At 48.2% G+C, this 17,454-nt stretch overlaps 1 protein-coding gene across 1 annotated transcript in view; it reads right to left on the bottom strand.

Moving 5' to 3' along the window:
* The window catches only part of LOC138580055 (guanylyl cyclase C-like), a 493,661-nt gene that overhangs the window by 16,629 nt on the left and 459,578 nt on the right, over nucleotides 1-17,454 (bottom strand). Inside the window, exons 22-24 of the mRNA XM_069650291.1 lie at nucleotides 12,885-12,983; nucleotides 6,939-7,033; nucleotides 4,451-4,527 (exon numbers count right to left, since the gene is read on the bottom strand). Of these exons, the coding sequence (XP_069506392.1) occupies nucleotides 4,451-4,527; nucleotides 6,939-7,033; nucleotides 12,885-12,983 (271 nt within the window). The remainder of the gene's footprint in view (nucleotides 1-4,450; nucleotides 4,528-6,938; nucleotides 7,034-12,884; nucleotides 12,984-17,454) is intronic.

Below are 17,454 nucleotides of genomic sequence, written 5' to 3'. Positions count from 1 at the left end.
AAAAAGTAAAACCCTGGGAAAGGGCAACTAACATAAAAGTAGGACTAACTCTTGAAAGTGGCTGTCAAAGGCACTACACTTCAGTAGCGTTTGGAGGAGAAGCGGGATTAAGAGCTACTGTTCAAATAAACACATGTAATACATTTATCACAAACGAACACTATCTCAAGTTGTAAAATGCAGCATTTCTTCTGTGCGAGATTGTGCATTCCTGGCTGCCAGCCATGAAGACCTACTACCAAAAGCCGGGACCACTGCAGTTTCCAATGGGAGCATAGTCTTGTGAAAGGGGGCCAGAGCACCGACGTCCGGCACAGTCCCTGCAAAACCAGGACGCCTGGTCACCCTACAATGATGAAAGTCATGGGGGTCGTTCAAGGTGCATTTTGCATTTGCTTTCACTTCCACTGCCTTTTGTTTTCAGTCTTTACCCCGTGGTGCGGGTGGAGTGGAGGAAAGGCAGGGCCCAGGTGCGGGGTTTGTATTGCAGGACGGGAGTTGTGGCTTGGGTATGGGGTTTGCACACTTGGACCCCTGGGAACAGTGATGCTGGACCTTTCTTCAGCCCTAGCGCTACTGTGTACAGGGTCCGACTAGGGCATAGCACTGTCTCGGGCACCAATGAAAAGGTTGCCCACAGCTGCAAATGGCAATTCATTCCTTTTGTGACAGCTGCTTGAATAGTACCCAAAGGCGAGTTTGTTGATAAAATCTAATGCAAATGGTGCAATTTAAAGAATATTTACTCGGCAACCATGACTTGCACGAAGGAAGGGCATGAATGGCCACCTGACTACAGAGACCCAATCACAGTCCCAGCCCCTATAGAAGTATACTTAGATGTTCCCCTTGAACCAACCACGATCCCATGTAGGTTTTCTTAATTTGCCACATAGTATGATGTCATGAATGAAGCGTTTTTGCTATAAAGATGTGATTTTTTTGTAAAAGTTGTTGAGATCATGCTTTGCGACGTCCATTGATGTCCATTGTACGCATAGTAAAGTGACTCTTCAAACTGGCCCACATTGACCAAAAAAGTGGCCCACTTTGACCAGAAATACTGGCCCACACACACGCATTTTGCGTTTTTGGTTCGCCTTTGCCCTATAGGCCGGTCGGAGCCTGCGTACCGAGCAGCTAGCGAGCCGTTGGAGAAGAGTGAAGCGGCACTACACTTCCACCTGCCACTTGCCCGACTTGGCAGCTTTTGACAGCCGGGCCAGGAGGCAAGCGTGTCAGGGAGCGAGGTGGGATGCTTCCGTGAACTTCCTAGCCTACTGACCTGTATCATGGGCATCAGGAGTAGGCACGGCGGGTCCTCTGGGGATAGAGCAGGGAGCCTGGCTCGGGGCAACTCCGCGTTCACACCTCCCGCCCCACTCCAGGGTCTGTGCGTCTTTCACGTGAGAAATGGGCAGACAGCTCAGGGGCGCCAGAATCTGGCAGCATGTGTGTCCTATGCACAGATGCCTTTCCGGCCTTGTTGCCTTTGCCAATGATGCAGGGGAACTGCGCAGAGCATGGTTGGCACCGCGGAGCTGTGATGCCATGGCGTAAGATTTCTTCAAAAACTATTTGGAGGCCATGTTGAAATAAAAAATGTTTGTAGATTAGTGTGTGTGCGTCAAAGTCTATTTGAAGCTATGCCACGTGCGATAATGGTAATATGCTATAAAACCAACAGACTGCCAGGTGAAGGACAAAAATGGCTAATGAAAGCTTCAAGGCCACTGTCCTCCTGCAGGCTTGTGTAGTGCACTCAGAGGTAACTAAAGGGTACGATGTTCCCCGATCTACCATCATTCCCTTCATTTATGTCACGTGGGGCACCGATCCAGGATGGCAGGGCAGGGCAGCTTCGTTTTGTAAGTCTCCCATACTGGGGATTCAAACCTGGGCCCTGTTGGTAATGTTTTACACGAAAAATAGGACAATAAATGGTGAATGCGCAATTACTGCGCTTTTGCATGTGTACAAAAAACGAAGCACAAAATGTCTAACAAGGGGACTGAAGGGTGTCGCCCACTCCCGTTGTTCGGCAGTGTGGGCTTCAGGGGTTGCAGGGTTGCCCCCTGCTTCCATGACTTTAGAAGCAGGGACCAATAAAAAGAAAAAGGGGTCCTTGCGGCACCAGCTCTGATGCACGCTAGTGGGAGGGCACTGACGCCGCAGGGATAGAGGAGAGGCGGCGGCACACTTCTGTGTGTGCCGCCAAAAAGGCAAGTGGGTGGATAGGGGTAGGGGGATGCGCGATCCCGGGAAAGTGCAAACACTGAGCAGGATGATTTTGAAATTTGATATTTTCTGATTCGCAATTTCGCGCCGCATTGTAATCGCGTAGATCCGCTGGTAATTCTCCAGTACCACATCCTAGAAAGCTGTCTTAGGCTCTGGATTGCTTTTGTTGATTTGAATAGAGTCCACCTGTAGGTCGACCCTCCTTTCCTCTTCGGGCCGGGCAAGTTACTATAGTATACCCATCAATAGCCAATTTTCCTGCAACCCAGGTTTCTTGCAAGACAACTATATCCGCAGAACTGGCCGGTTTCCTACGATCAGGGCTTGAAACAGAAGAGTGATAAGCCCTTGTGTTCCATGACATGAAACTGATTTTAGGACTAGAATGGACTGGTCAATATGTTACTCTCGGCATAGTGTTCACAGGCCTTCGGGCACCAGATTCTGTAGTAATATCAGTGGCGGTCGGGTGCAGACAATTTCGATCTGAAACGAACGATTGGGTGTAACTATTGGCGATGACACAATTAGGTCTTGTACATTTGTAATTCAATTCCACCGCCGATTTGGGTCAATACATATGTGGATTAGCTTGCAGATCAAAGCCCAAATGGTTGAACTGGTCAATATATGCGCATACGTGTTGGACTATCACAGGGGATATACGTGTGGCGGTAGTCCAATTACTACTACTGTCCACATCGGGCATTTCCACCTTTCTAATGACACACGATGATATAATTTGGAAATCAGGTTGTAAATGTAATAGTTGCAAAATATCTGAACGATTCCTGACAGGGCTACTCCAAGTAGTAGTATTTTCTTTGAAGTGGGTAGAGTTTGGTGGTAGCCAGTTGTTTGGCTGTTGATACACTGCAGCGTTCTGTGTTCTTTCCCCCAAACTTTCTGTACCAGCTATGCGAGCTGATATTATGGGGAGTAAAGCCCATTCCTGAGCCGCCACAAAGCCCGCTGCACAGTGATCTTCCGTTGACTTTTGCAATTAAGCATGAATTGCTGCAGGCATAGCTGTCTGTACAGGTAACAGGAGAGGAGGAGTGGCTTTAGTCCTGGGCATGCCTCTTAAGAGCTGCAAAGAGTGGGTGATTGGGAAGGGGAAGGTGCATAGAGCTGCATGTTGTCGGGGGCAGAGACTGAAACTAAGGGTGGTCACTGCGCTGTGTTTTCTCCAGTCTCGATTGTACTTTTGTAAAACGCAGGGTTGTGAGGTGGAGTGGAGGAAAGGTGGAACCCAGGTTTGGGGTTTGAATTTGACATCTGTATACACTGCCCTGGTAGTCGGTGGGCAGCAGCAATGGAAAGTAAGAAAGGTGATTACAGGGCTCAATCGAAGGTACACGCGGGGGACGGAGTCCACCCACTTTATTCAGAGGGTGGACTCAGTCCCCCCCAGCTAAAAGAGAAACATTGAATGTCCCCTTTGAATTTATGAATTAAGGCCGACCTCAAGGATCAAACTTCAGTCGTCAGGTTTGTAGCCCGTACACTTGACCACTGCCCTATATGACCTGATGAAAAATAACAAACAACTAAAGGTGAAATATCCCATTTCAGTACTGCAAATCGCAGGGAAAACATTTGTATTGGTTCTTGGAGTTTAAAACATGCACACCTTTTTAACGTTTTCAAAAACACTATTATAAGAAAATATCCTGTCGTGGTTTTGTGTGTGTGTTGATTTTATGAAAGGCAAATGCCATTCGTCTTGTGCAATTTGGGTGGTTTTGAAAAGCCAATTTAATGAAATGTGCATATTTCACCTTGGTATGCTAATTTCTGGCGGCGTCACATCCCATTGCGTTTGTTGATGAGTCGCCCCACTTTAATTTTTAGGACTTGACCCCTGTGATTGTACATTGAAAAGTTGAGGAGTTCACCACTGCAACTGATATGTTTGTGTTAGGCTGAATAATATATCTGAGTGGGTTAATGCACCCTCAAAAGAGATTGGTGTGCAACCTGACATTACTTGGTTGTGTTTCCCATCGCGGCAGACTCGTTACCTACATTATCCAGAAGAAGGATTACACGAGTGCCAGTGAGTCGGGCAATAGTTACAGCGTCATCTAGAGGGCAACAGCCGGTGGCAGCTAGTGCCATGCCAGAGCACGGGTGACATAAGTGAACTCAGAACTTTGCAGAATAGTCATGCCAGAATGTTTGGAATTTGTTCATAAGACATGCTTACGCAGAAGGCGGTGTGGGCAGGTTGTACGCCTTGTCCTTCTCTCCGGTGAGCCAGTAGGTGGTCTCCAGCCCTTTCCCCTGAAAGCAAAGCAAAGGGCACAGTAAGCTCTGGCAGGTAAGCTCACCTCAAGGATGCATGTTACAGCCATGTGGGAAGAGCTCTCTATTACTGGGGTGGAACTGCCTTCTGGTAGGTGTCCCTCTTCCATTCGGGTTACATTTAGTACAGACTCACAAACACATATTTAGCAAGAACTTTCATCTTCTAATATCTCTCATTTGAGAGGCGGCACTGCTGTATACAGTGCGTTAAGCCCTTCCCTTTTCGCGTATGTTACTTGTGGGTATGTACCTCCTCTCTGTGGTGTGCACTGTAGTTAGACATGTCCTTTCTGAGGGGGTGAGGCCCCAGGGGTTGGGTAAGTGCAAGGGAGTAAGTGCAGGGGGGAGCCTGGAGGGTCAAGTGCGAAGGGGAAGGGATAAGGGTAACTAGTGCGAGGAGGGGGGTGGACCAGACTCAGTAGTCTAGTCAGGGAAGGGTGCCCGAAGACAAGTGCTGGAAGGGGGTACTGAGGCAGACTGATCGAGGGAGGGCGTGGTCCCTGTATGACTCAGAGGGGACCAGGCTGCCAATTGCAGCAGCACAGGGGGGGCATTAGCAAGGAAGGGGGAGAGGGAAAGAGGAGGAGAAAAGGAAGGTCTTGAGAAGCTTCTGGAACTTGAGGTCGATCCAGCTCAAGTATGAGAGGGGCGAGAAGGCCACTCCAGAGGGAGGTTTCTGCCGAAGAAAAAGATCTACCCCCCATTCTTTGCTTGGAGAGGCGTCTGACTTGCAAAGAGTTAGAGCGGGAAGACTCAAGGACTCTAGCAGGGAGGTATTTAGGGAGGGAAAGCTGGATGTAGCAGGGTCCCAGGCCCCAGAAAGCCTTGTGGATGATTCAGAGGGTTTTGAACTTGATCCGCACAGCAACCGGGAGCCAGTGGAGAGATTTTAGGGCTGGAGAGATGCGGTCCTCGGATTTGAGGCCAAGGATAAGTCTTGCAGCCCTATTTCGGATGTGTTGAAGAGGGCAGATTGAGGAAGAGGCTGTTGCAGTAGTCCAGCCTGGAGAGAATCAGAGCTCTAGAGACAATGTGTTTCTGGAGGAAGTTGAAGAAGGGGAGAATGCCTCTGAGGAGGTGAAGCTGAAAGTGAGCCTTCTTGGCAAGGTCAGCGATATGAGGTGAGAAAGAGAGAGAGGAGTTGAAGATGACACCCAGGTTTTTTTGCCTCACAAGAGGGTGAGGGGAGGGGGCCCAAGGAGGGCAGCCAGAGAGTATGGGGGAGCAAAGGGGGCAGTTCAAATGAGAAGGATCTCGGTCTTACTGGCGTTAAGACATCATTATCAGCGCACCATGCCTGAATAGCAGTCAGGCAATCGGGAATAAGAGAGGAAGGAGAGAAGGTGGAGGAGGGAAACTTAAAGGAGAGGTGAGTGTCATCTGCATAACACTGGAAGTGAGGATAGAAGGTGGAAATCAAGTGGGCAAGAGGGGCAAGGTAAATGTTGAACAACTAAAGCGAGAGGACCGAGGGACACCGCAAGTAGAGAGTGAGGTAGAGGAGAGAAAAGGGCCCAGTTGAACCTGGGAGGGGGGATTCAAAAGGAAAGAGGTATGCCAAGCCAGTGCACAGTTGGTGATGCCCAAAGTGCCACAGAGTCGATTTAAGAGGGTGGCATGGCTGACAGTGTCAAAAGCAGAGAACAGATCAAGGAGGAGGAGAACAGAAGGAGAGTTTGAATCGAGGTTTGAGAGCAAGTCTTTACGCGTGTTCAGGAGAGCAGTTTCCGTGCTTCTGGCTGCTCTGAAGCCAGACTGGTGGTTGTGCAGACAGCCAACAGAATCTGTGTGGTGGATTAGTTGGGAGATGACCAACTTCACCAAAGGTTTGCCGAGAAGGGGGTAGTGGAGATAGGGCGGTAGTTAGCCGGGCATGAAGGGTCCGCAGGCGGCATTTTAGGAGGGGGTGCACAAGGGAGTGCTTGAGAGGTGATGAGAAGGCGCCTGTAGCAAAATAGTGATTGCAGAACTCAGCCAAAGAAGGAGTGAGGGCAGCAATATTGTCCTTGATAGTTCTAGAGGAGCAGGGGAGCACCTGTTTGGAGGAGACTTTCATAGAGCAAACCGTCTTGGTGACCTCGTCTGGTGCTATGGAGGAGTGTAGCAGGGATGGAGAGAGAGAGGTGACCGGCAGCTACTCCCCACGTGCAGAGGTGCTACATTAAGGTAGATCACCTCTCTCGAAGGGGTTTTCAGTAGGTATGTTTCTCCTCTCTTACATGTGCTACATGTAGATAAGGCACATCTCTCTTGGCTGTGTACCCTGTATACTGACATGCATGTATACATTTGTGATCTGTGCATACGGCTCACTTCTTTTATCTGTGATACCTTTACATATACATTCCATAAGTGCAGTTTAGTCCTTCTTCTCACATATGTGTTACCTTCAGGTATGTCTCCCCTCTCATCTCATACTGGAACTGGCATTCGGTCCTCTGCACGATGCCAATGGTTGACTTGCTGACGTGAATTCGTAGAGCTGAAAATAAAATTGTGCATCACATTAAACCCCAGACTGGTGGCCTGCTGTTTTCAAGCTGCCATTTCCTAGCACATCATCTATTTGACAGCCCGCGTAGTCATTATCCAGCGGTGGCTCCACTGCTGCTGGCAAAGGAGGCAAGGTAATGAATACAGGGAGAGCAGTATGGAAAAAGGCAGGAGCGCAATTAGTCTGAAACGTCTTTAGGGGTACCGCTTCAAATGGTGGGGGGCAAGCTTCAGAGACTTTTTGTGGGTGAGGCAAGTTTGCATGCATGTGGAACTGCTTCCCATTCATGTCAAACCAGTAGCACATTGTGCAATTTAAAGCACATTGAGCCAGTGACATGCGGCCCCCAAAGCATGGCGTTGTAATTGCCAACATGGTCAAGTTGCAGTACCGATGTGGTTTGTGGTTGGCTTTGTCAGATGTCAGGTCCTGGTTCATGCCCAGCTGCAGTGTACCATACTCCCATGTAAGCCTGAGTCATGCCATGTTTGGAGTGTCTTAGAGGCGTCAGTGGGCAGTCAGAAGAGAAGCCTACCGCTATTGACTACAAATTATGCGACCTGAAAGTAAAATACTGGAGAGGTCGTATGCTTGAATGTTTTCCATGGACATAAAGAAACACATTCACTTTGAAGTTTCCAAAATGAAAAATTGTCTGCACTTGTCATTGAGTGGTCTTCGATACTCATTATGGCAGTCCAGCCATCTTCAAATCATCTCACCGCCCGCCCTAACAGACAACACATCTTGACACATATCTCCAGCACTGAAACAGTACAGATTAACACAATTCAATGGATACCATCCTAAGACACATGTGCCTAGACTCAATTTCCCAAAACACAGTAAGCCACCACAGACAAACCATCACAACTCACCATAAACACCACTCCAATAGTGTGACCAATTGGATTCTGCCTTGCAGGAGTGCAAGGGTGAGCCGGGACAAAACGTCTTGCTCAGCCCTCACACTTCTACAAACCAAAGCACAACGCAATCATAAAGGTAAAACAGGGACAGTTAAGAGATATACCGCCTTTGCCTTTTGTGGAAACGCGGGACGAGCGCACGCTATACTCCTAAGAGGGGTGTAAAGGTGAACCAGTAGTTACCCAAACAACACAGTATCACAGTCCAAAATAAAGGGAATGCCCAATCGAGGTTCTATAAGAATATAAACACTTTAATAAAACACACCATCTGCAAGTAAAACGAAAAGAGATTAGTGTACAAAAACCCACCCCACAGGATAGACAGAGAAAAAGCAGCAGACTGGAGAAAGTAGCAATTCAAGCTTAGTTCCAGGGCTGGTAGGAAAGGTACTTCCAAAAAAGACATGTGTTAAATGCAGAAGAGATTGTGAACTAACCAGTCTCTAGGGCCCAAGTAGACTGTGGGGGCAGTTCAGTGTCACAGTACCTGCATACAGTTCTTGGTTGGCCAACGCATCACACACAAGTCGAATACGTGAGCTGATCAGGCTCAGTCAGGCCCGTAGGATCGTGGAGGCCCTGACAACAATCGGGCGTTGAGCAGGGTCGAATGCAGATGCTCTGTGCGGTGGAACGGCTGCAGTTCAAGTGATACCAAGAACACTTCAACGTTGGCCAGGCTGAGTCAAGCTTTGGCGTCTGGAAGAGGTTGGCGATTGAACCTCCAGTGGTTCGAGTCAGTGGGCGATAGTCGTGAAGTCGTGATCGAGGGTGCGCCGATATGCGATCAATGAGGTGGCAGTTCTCAGGCTAGCAGGGCTCAGCCATGGTTGGAACAGTGAGTGACCCTCCAGAGATCCGGTTCAGGTTCTGGTGTTGATCAGACACTTTAGGCCTGGCAAGTGAAGGACTCGGCTAGGTCACAATGCTGTGACCAGCTGAAGGCGATAGAGTGCAATAGTTCAGCTGGTTGGAGGAACGCAGACACCAGCCCAGCGCCTTCCGTCTCGTTCAAGATGTGAGGAACATGGAGCGACTGGTCTGGTCTCCCGGGTTGCTGTGGGGCCTTCACAAAGGGACTCAAGGACAGGATGCTCCACTTCAGGGTCTGCTCTTCTGACACAGAAGATGTGTTGTGGATGGGTTGGTCCTGGTCCACAGTACTGGTCACTCCCGATAGTCCATGGGAGTGGTTAGGGCATAGATTTTCCTTCTGTCTTGGACAGCTCCTTCAACTCCAGCAGAGTGCTTTGGACAGTGAAACCTAAAGGATCCTCAAGGAACTGAAGGTATTCTGTTGAAGGCGTGCAAGACCCCTTCTTTTATGGGCACAAGTCCTCAGGTGATTGGTCTAAAGCTAGCCTGCTTTAGGGGACCAATCCCTGCTCCTGGCTGGAGTGGACTTTGTCCTCTTGATCTTGCACCCAAAGGGCTTTGCTCCAGAGGAAGGGGAGGAGACAGGAAAGGGAAAGAGAGACAGGGAAAGACAAGATGGTGGAAAGCTCCTTCCAGTGTCCAGAGCACTCCTGCCTACTCTACTCCCACCCCTTCCCTCCTACCATTAACCAGACCTTTGGATATGCAGCACTTTGGTGTGAGGCTGCTCCTCCTGAATGGGTGTGCCAGTGTCCAGGACAGCTGCCTGCTGTGTGGCTGTCTCTGGAGCAGGGGGTTACCAGCCCTCACAAAGGGAATCAAAGAGAGGCCGTCCAGCCGTGTGGCAGTAACGGCACGTCTCACACGAATAAACAAACCCTTCCACAGCAGAGTTGACTCACAGGAGCTGACACATATGCAATACCAATTGGGATGTGGCTACCATGATCATAAGTATCCCCATGTACTATGCCTAAACTCAGGCATAGCTTATTCTTGACCTTCCCAAGCCACCAGCATGGGGTGCTCATGATCATCATAATTTGGGTACCGGGGGCCCGTCTTAAATGTCACCCTGGTGCTGCAGTGACTTTGCTGTCACTGCGGCAGTCGAGGGGACAGAACAGGGGCTGCAGATCAGGCTACTGATGCAGCCGGGCAAAAGTGCACTATGCTTTTGACGCCCCTACCCGATGGCAATTCCTTACACACAGACACCCCAGAAAACCATAGAAACAATGTAAATTACCAATCAGCACACATTATGAACCACTTTGCCAACAGCTGACAAAATATCGAAAACTTTCACGCCAAGGAGGGCCCTACCTTATCAGATATGCACACTTCAATACACCTTTTGCTCTTGTAGATTCTAAAGCACCAAGAGACCATGGTAGAGGGTTTGCTAAACAAGACGAGGAAATAATAGGGTTTGCTAAACAAGACGAAATAACATGGCATAATAAACAGTTTCACTCGTTGTCACGGGGGGCGGGGCAGAGCTGTGCCCGGCCCAACCAATTCCAGGGACACGCAGCAGCAGAGGACGAAATGAATGATGGCTGAACTGCAGCCATTCCACTATACTAGAATCTCTGGTGCCCTGGTTGCCTGGTGACAATATATATTCTGATATTAAAACCAGTGAGACTCAGGCACGTCCGGGCCTACAATATTGCCATTCTGCAATTCTAGGCAACAGCACAGGGTACGGACCACAATCAGAGGAGCACAAGGATGCTCGGCGGGATAGCTTAGGGGCAACGTGCTCGCCGTGGAAGCAAGAAGACACGGAGGAATCCAGGGTCGATCCCCGGGTTAGCGCTTAGAAACCTCTGGGTATTAAGCCCGTTATAAATAACCAATTACATTTACAAAGGATAAACCATGTTATCCCTAGAAACATTTTAAGGGAGGCTTTTCCAAAAGGTGCGAACTGAATCCCTTCTAGCGCTCACAATGTTTGCACAGAAGGCCCAGTGAGGTTGCATTAGCACATTATGGCAGACATTGGTTGAGCAGTAAAGTAGGGTTTTTAACCCACTCTGAAACTTGGCTAGTTGACCACATCTATTCCGAAAATTTGAATTTTGTAATCCAAGAATTACAATTATACTCGATAAGAGAGATTACTTGCAAAGTCCACACGCCGCATAGTAAAGAAACAGACACAATATAAATCCTTATAGAAACATGTTGAGCCACATCCTGAATGGATGCCTCTGAGTCCCAGAATGCAAAGTAATACTGAATCTGAAAAGTCTGCTCTGTTTTCCACCACTATTCTTTAAGCATGTAAAGGCTTGCAATAAAAGGAATTGTATGATACTGCTGCCTATCCGTAGTCATTGTTTGGCACAAACCTCCAGCTTGTTGATATGCACGATGTTAAGAACATGTTAATATCCACATAGAAACAAACACTTTATTTGAATGCCATGCTAGCAGAGGTCAGGGATATGAACTTTAAAAAGGAGTATAGTTTTGTGAATCACTTCAATGGCTATGGGCCTCATTACAAGGCTGGGCTGCCGCCGGTATTCATTTTTTTCTGGCACCTGCGAATGGGCAATTACCGGGGTATTCCGGCCCCGCTGGACCCGGTAATTGCCCTTTCACGGGTGCCGGAATCGGGTGATCCCATTCCCATTCGAGCCCCATAGGCTCAATAGGAATGGGGATGCCTGTAGCACTGGCACGGTTCATACTGTGCCTGTGCTACAGGCATGCTGTGCTCGCGGGTGCCTTTCATTCCGCCAGGTCAGACCTGGCGGAATGAAGGGCACCCACGAGCACAACTCAGAGTTTGCCGATCCGGATACAACGGTACTGGTAAGCTTACCGGACTGGCAAACTCGTAATGAGGCCTGTCTTGGAAGAAGGAACAGATTTGGTAGGTAACAGGAGCTTTGTGTGGGCTTTCAATTTGAAATGTGTCATCACAAGTGTGTATGTTCACTCAAAGGAAAAGGGAACAGTGTCCTAAGTACCCAGCACCTAAAAAAGGACCCGGAAATGACATGTATCACGCCTCTCTTTGTGATCAGCCTGGTGATTACCAAAACATGAATATGGCAAGCGTGTATTTGCTAGCTAGGCCTTTCATAGAGTGGCAATCATGTGAGATGCTGTTTATCATTGCCACGTCTTCCTCCTCGTGAAATGGCCCATGAGGGACGGGACAGAATTTTGGGATGTGGGGGGCTAAAGCTGAATTAGCCCAATGGTGTTGCATGTCTGTGGCAAGAGCACAGGAGAATGAGACTTGAAGTGAGAACATCACAGGGGCTTAATGGGAGAAGGGATTTAAAACGGTGGATGTACTTGGGGAGAGACATTTGGAAAATCTTTCAAGATCATTCTATGGCATATATGAGCAAAATAAGCAAAAACAAGTCACACTCTTAAACTCGGGCACCAATCCAGATCTTGGTCTGCATTACACGCAGATATTTCATACTCTATAGCCTAAATGTCCTAATTCACAAAATACTTCTTCCACTTGAGGTTGCCAAGTGGAACAAATGGTGACACATTATGGGTTGGGCAATTCCCAAATCATGAACCACATATTCCAAACACTTAGCACGTGCATGAAACATGTCGGCTTGAGCGTGTGCTGTGTGATGAACCTCGGAGTGTGCCGGCCCATGTGGTCGTTAACCATGTGCAATGCGTGCCCTGTTGCTTGCCAGGGGCAGTGGAGAGTGGAAACAGGAACACAAGTGTAAAGCTCAGCCCTTAACCCACTTGGGTGCTGGTGAAATTGTGGTTTGTGTATCCAACCAACATGCACATTTAGATGGGGTGGCGGGCCTCCCTTGACACCCCTGCACATGCAGCTCGGCCTTCTTCCTCCATGCAGGACCTCAGTAAGGATCATGGGAATTGCATGGTTCACAAGCTGGGCGGTCCAGGATGCGACGACCATTCTGCACATTGCATCCTGGCTGCTACAGGGTTTGTGAAACCGTGGAAGTGAGCGTGTTTATACAGGACCACCAATGCGCAGGGGAGAAGTATGTGCTTACGTAGTCCAGTCGATTCCATTCGTGATGCTGTGTTCACGGTGTCACCAAATAAACAATAACGCGGCATCTTGATCCCGACCACACCAGCAGCACATGGGCCTGGAGAAGAAAATCAGAATGAGGACCTGTTAGGACATGCAATCAAGGATAGACAACTCTGCTTAAAGTCCTCTGTGGTCAGCCTTGGCTTACACAGGGGTATTCTGATCAATAGCGGCACACTCGCCATAAGATAATACTTCTTGGAGCAGATTATGAATGGTGATGGTCACAAGCAAAGTCACCAGCATTAAAAACTCTGATATTCAATGGGTCTCATTACGAGGTTGGCGGTAACCCGCTGGTGCGACCGGAGGGTTGCTACCAACCTCGACACACCGAATCCGGCACCTGTCTTCCCGGTTCCACTGGAACATTACAAGTCCCGACGGCGCGGGAAATCAGGCATCGGATTTTTTAACTCCCCATTCCCATAGAAGTTCCATAGGACTCTATGAAAGTGAGGAGACCGAAGCGCTGGCACCATTGCTAACAGTGCCAGTGTTTCACTCAAGAATCTGCCTACCGGGGCCGCTGCGCCTGGCAGGGTCAGACTGTCGGGCGCAGCAGACTCGGCAGGCAGACTCGTAGTGTGGCGGCCCGGAAAGCAAAATAGTCATGCTGCAAATGCCATGAGCTGCAACGCAGAGCAACATGAAGTGAGAAACCAAAATAGTTGGCCGATGGACCTTGGAGAAATAAGCAGAAAAAACCTGGGGTACATTCATCCAGAGATAGGTAGGCACTAACTGAACTCATGGTTACCAAGCCTTCTCGCTGGCACACACATGGAGGCATGGACGAGACTGCACCCGCGTCCTGTTCCCGTGCGGACAGTCCTCTCTGTGCAGTTTTAAAACCGTTTAGACAAAGGTGTAAACGCAAGAAGAGAATCTGAGCAAACTCCACGAGGAATCCAGAGTGTCACTGCCAGGATCTAAACGAGGTGCTCAGAGAGATGCCCCCATACTCGACAAGCACACAAATGCAACCCGTCTCACGACCCCACCTGGCACATACATGAAAATCATTTGCAATGGGGGAGGGGCAAACACCTTTTAGGCGTTGTTTAACCGCCTTTGTTAGCACTCTGGGGGATTCCAAAACAAGAGCCAACATCTCTGATTCTGCGAAAAGTCTGAATACTGAGCCTGTCCCTAACTAATTCCTTACTACAGTTCCTCCCGGTGGAAGCTATCGCTAGAAACATGAGCTGCTGACAAGGTGTAGGTCAACCGCAGTTAATCAACACCTTGTTCTATTTTCTGATGATAGAAGTGATCTCTAGGAAATAAGCATGGTGGGGAATTGCGGCAATGGGCTGAAGAATGCAAGCCTGGCTTTAGACCCACGTGATAGAAGCAGTAGCAGATTTAGGAGCTATGGGTAGGAACCAAGAATACACACCTGGCCTTGTTCAGTCATGGTAGACATTACTTCGATGTTAAGAGCAGCTTGTAAAGGTGAGGGATAGAAATCATGCATAGACACCTGTGTCTGGTTACTCACAATACACCTATGTCTAGACTATGACCTGTTGCAAGGGATAGGATTCAAGATGTAAGATTCTGCCTGAAGTCAACCCAACAACATTTGCGTAGGAACGCCCATGAAGCGTGCCCAAGCCCCAAAATGGATGACGAAATGAAGCTCAACAGATTTATGATTCAACTCTTGCTCAGTCCAAAATCTCTCGACTTCACCATCGATTGCTCTCTCATTCAAAGCACACATCAGCAAGAAGACATGGCACCAGCCATGATGTTGGCTCCCTATTTGCACTCCTTCCCCCGAATACATATGCATGCAGCACTTTGTTGAGGTTTCACCTCAATCTTCTCCCTACAAGAGAAATGTTGGCTGGGCGAGGCCTTATTCCTGAGGAGGAACCCTATTGTTGTCATTGTAAGGATGTCAGAGAAATGGAAACGAGGAAGCATTTGATTCTTTTTTGTCCCGCACTCACCTATAATCGAATTTTATATTTCAGACAGCAAATCTGTAATGTTAATTTTATTAATAATGACAGCGTATGGCAGAGGCTGCTGCGTTTAGCGCCTACATCGGTGGCAATTGCGGTGTGGGGCTTCACTAATAGTCTGAAGATGTACCTGGGTTAGAACGACTGAAGATTCTGTTTTAACTTTGTGTTTGAAGGCGGATGATGCTGTGTGCCAATCTTTTCAATGTAACTCTGATTGCTGTATTTTGAAGATGAATTTTGATAAAATGTTTATTATGTTTTTTACTTGTAAATCTGTTGTGTGGGTTAAAATGTTTTAACCATATACAATAAAAGAAAATATGTTGTACCTGTTGAAGATGGCCCCTCTGCTTCTGCCAATGTGGGATTTTTACTTTTATAATTAGAGTGACTTGTTAGGCTCATCGGTTGATTAAAGGGGTGGGGGGTATGCCATGGTTAAAAATGTTTTATTTTTGAGTGTACCTGAAGTTCTTTAGTTGTTTGGGAAAAGAAGGGTGTTGAATATTTACTCCGCTAAATGTTGCATGACGGTGCACAGCAGAATTATCAGATAAATTAATCAGAAAGGTAAGGTAAACTCATATTCACACCCAGGATAGGCAGATTGACCAATCAAAATCCATCTTTCCTGGCGCGATTGTGCATTCACCGCCCAGCCATTATGGAACCTGTTTTCCATGGCCGCCGTCATCCGAAAAGGGACCTAGTCCCTTTTCTATTTTAATGGTGGTGGACATTTTTTGACATTTTTTTCATTCAACAGGAGATGTGCTCACGCTGAGCACATCTCCCGTCGGAAGGGAAAAAAATGAAAACTATCCGCACTGCAGGAAAACCCGGGTGCAAATGGCTTTCACGACCCCGCTGGGTGCCAGCTATGGCGTTTAACGTCCCCCAGCCTGAGTTTGGGCTGACGGACCCTTAGCACCATGTCTGCCCCTTCCCACCCCAGCCGAGGCATGAAAGCTACAGTCATTGTAGACATGTTGTGTTCCTGCTTGTTGCAAACATAGGCTACAAGTTAAACTAGATGGATTTGTCGAATTGGGCGCTTGCTTCTTTTGTCAGTGTGCCCTCAACAAAACGCAACACTATCAAGTTATTTATCAACTGCAAAACTTTCTATTGCATCGATGCACGAATGTGTGCTTGTAACAAAGCCCATATTAGCATCACTGTCAGCCCTCTCGGGGGCCGAATAGCCGAACACATCAGAGCAATCAAACACAGTGACCCCAGCTACACAGTGTCGAAGCATTGGCAAGAAGAACACTAAGACGTGAACCCGAGGGAAATCATTTATTTTGCATACAGCAAGCCACTCTAATCAAGAGAGGAGGCAACAGAGACTGAGCCTCCCGCAGCATCACCCGTAGACCTTGCCGTGAGGCTGAGTCGCGCGCCTTGCTACCAGTCTAGTCGGTGGGAGCACGAGGCGTGCTGGCCTTGCAGCAATATGGCAATAAATGCACAACGGCAGAGGTGTTACCAGGTGGTGTCTGAGGGGGCTATATCCCCGGATCTATTGGTTGTAGCCCCAAATAAAAGCTCAGGCACTACAGCCAAAAGGCGAGCTAGCCCGAGTCCCAACAGTCCCAACATCAGCTTAACCCCGGATCTTTTCCAGACCTAGCAACACCCCTGCACAACGCATCTGGTACTTCTGTGATCATAGTCCTGTCTATGGCTCAGGTAAATAAAACGTCCCTGACAGGACTATGGTTTGTCTTCATGGTCACAGGTTCGAGGAGCGGCAGGTACATTCGGCCCCTTATGCCACCTTGGCATAAACATGAACATAGGGCCCCGAATTTGCAAAGGGTTATTGACCCTGGACAGTCACCCGAAAATGTGATCCATAGAAATGATGAAGTGGGAGTGTCCCAGGTGAGCACTGGCATGTCAGGTAACATGCCCGCATTGAACCGGGGAGGTGTGTGCTAGGGAAAGCACGCCGGCGTTCTCTGGTGCAGAGCAATAGACTCTTTTGTCTTCCACCTTTGCTCCCACTGTTCACTGTCAATTCTTTGGTTTGTCTTCCTGGAACCAATGATGAATGTGTTTTTCTTCACTGCTGTTTCTACTTCCTGTTACCCCCTTCTCTTTTAAACGGTCACACACCCTTCGAATGTCTGTTTGCTATATGTATGGCCTCCGCTATATCTATGGCCTCTCTGATGGAAAGTGATCAATTATCTAACCTCCCCTATTCACAAATGGTAGTTTTACATTAATGTTAAAGAGTCACGAATGTGTCTGGACTTCCGGTGTTCAGATATAAATGAAAATGTGTGGAGAACAATGCTGTTTCCCCTAATCTACTGCTTGGTTCTCATACGCGGGCAATACAATGGGGCTCATTACAAGTTTGGTGGTGTTTGAAAAAAGTGGCAGCAATTCTGTTACCATCACTTTTCCCACACCGCCAAACTACACATTTGCCGGTGGGGTGGCCTGATTTACCTCCGTCCAAGTCTCGGGAGGATAGCTCAGGGGCAACACGCTCGCCTTGGAAAAAAAGGCAACGCAGTGCAACACATGTTC

The sequence above is a fragment of the Ambystoma mexicanum genome, chromosome 3p (assembly GCF_040938575.1).
Source record: "Ambystoma mexicanum isolate Mex_15411 chromosome 3p, UKY_AmexF1_1, whole genome shotgun sequence".
NCBI lineage: Eukaryota > Metazoa > Chordata > Amphibia > Caudata > Ambystomatidae > Ambystoma > Ambystoma mexicanum.
The sequence above is the reverse complement of the archived record's forward strand: the minus strand, read 5'-3'. Positions and strand labels throughout refer to the sequence as shown.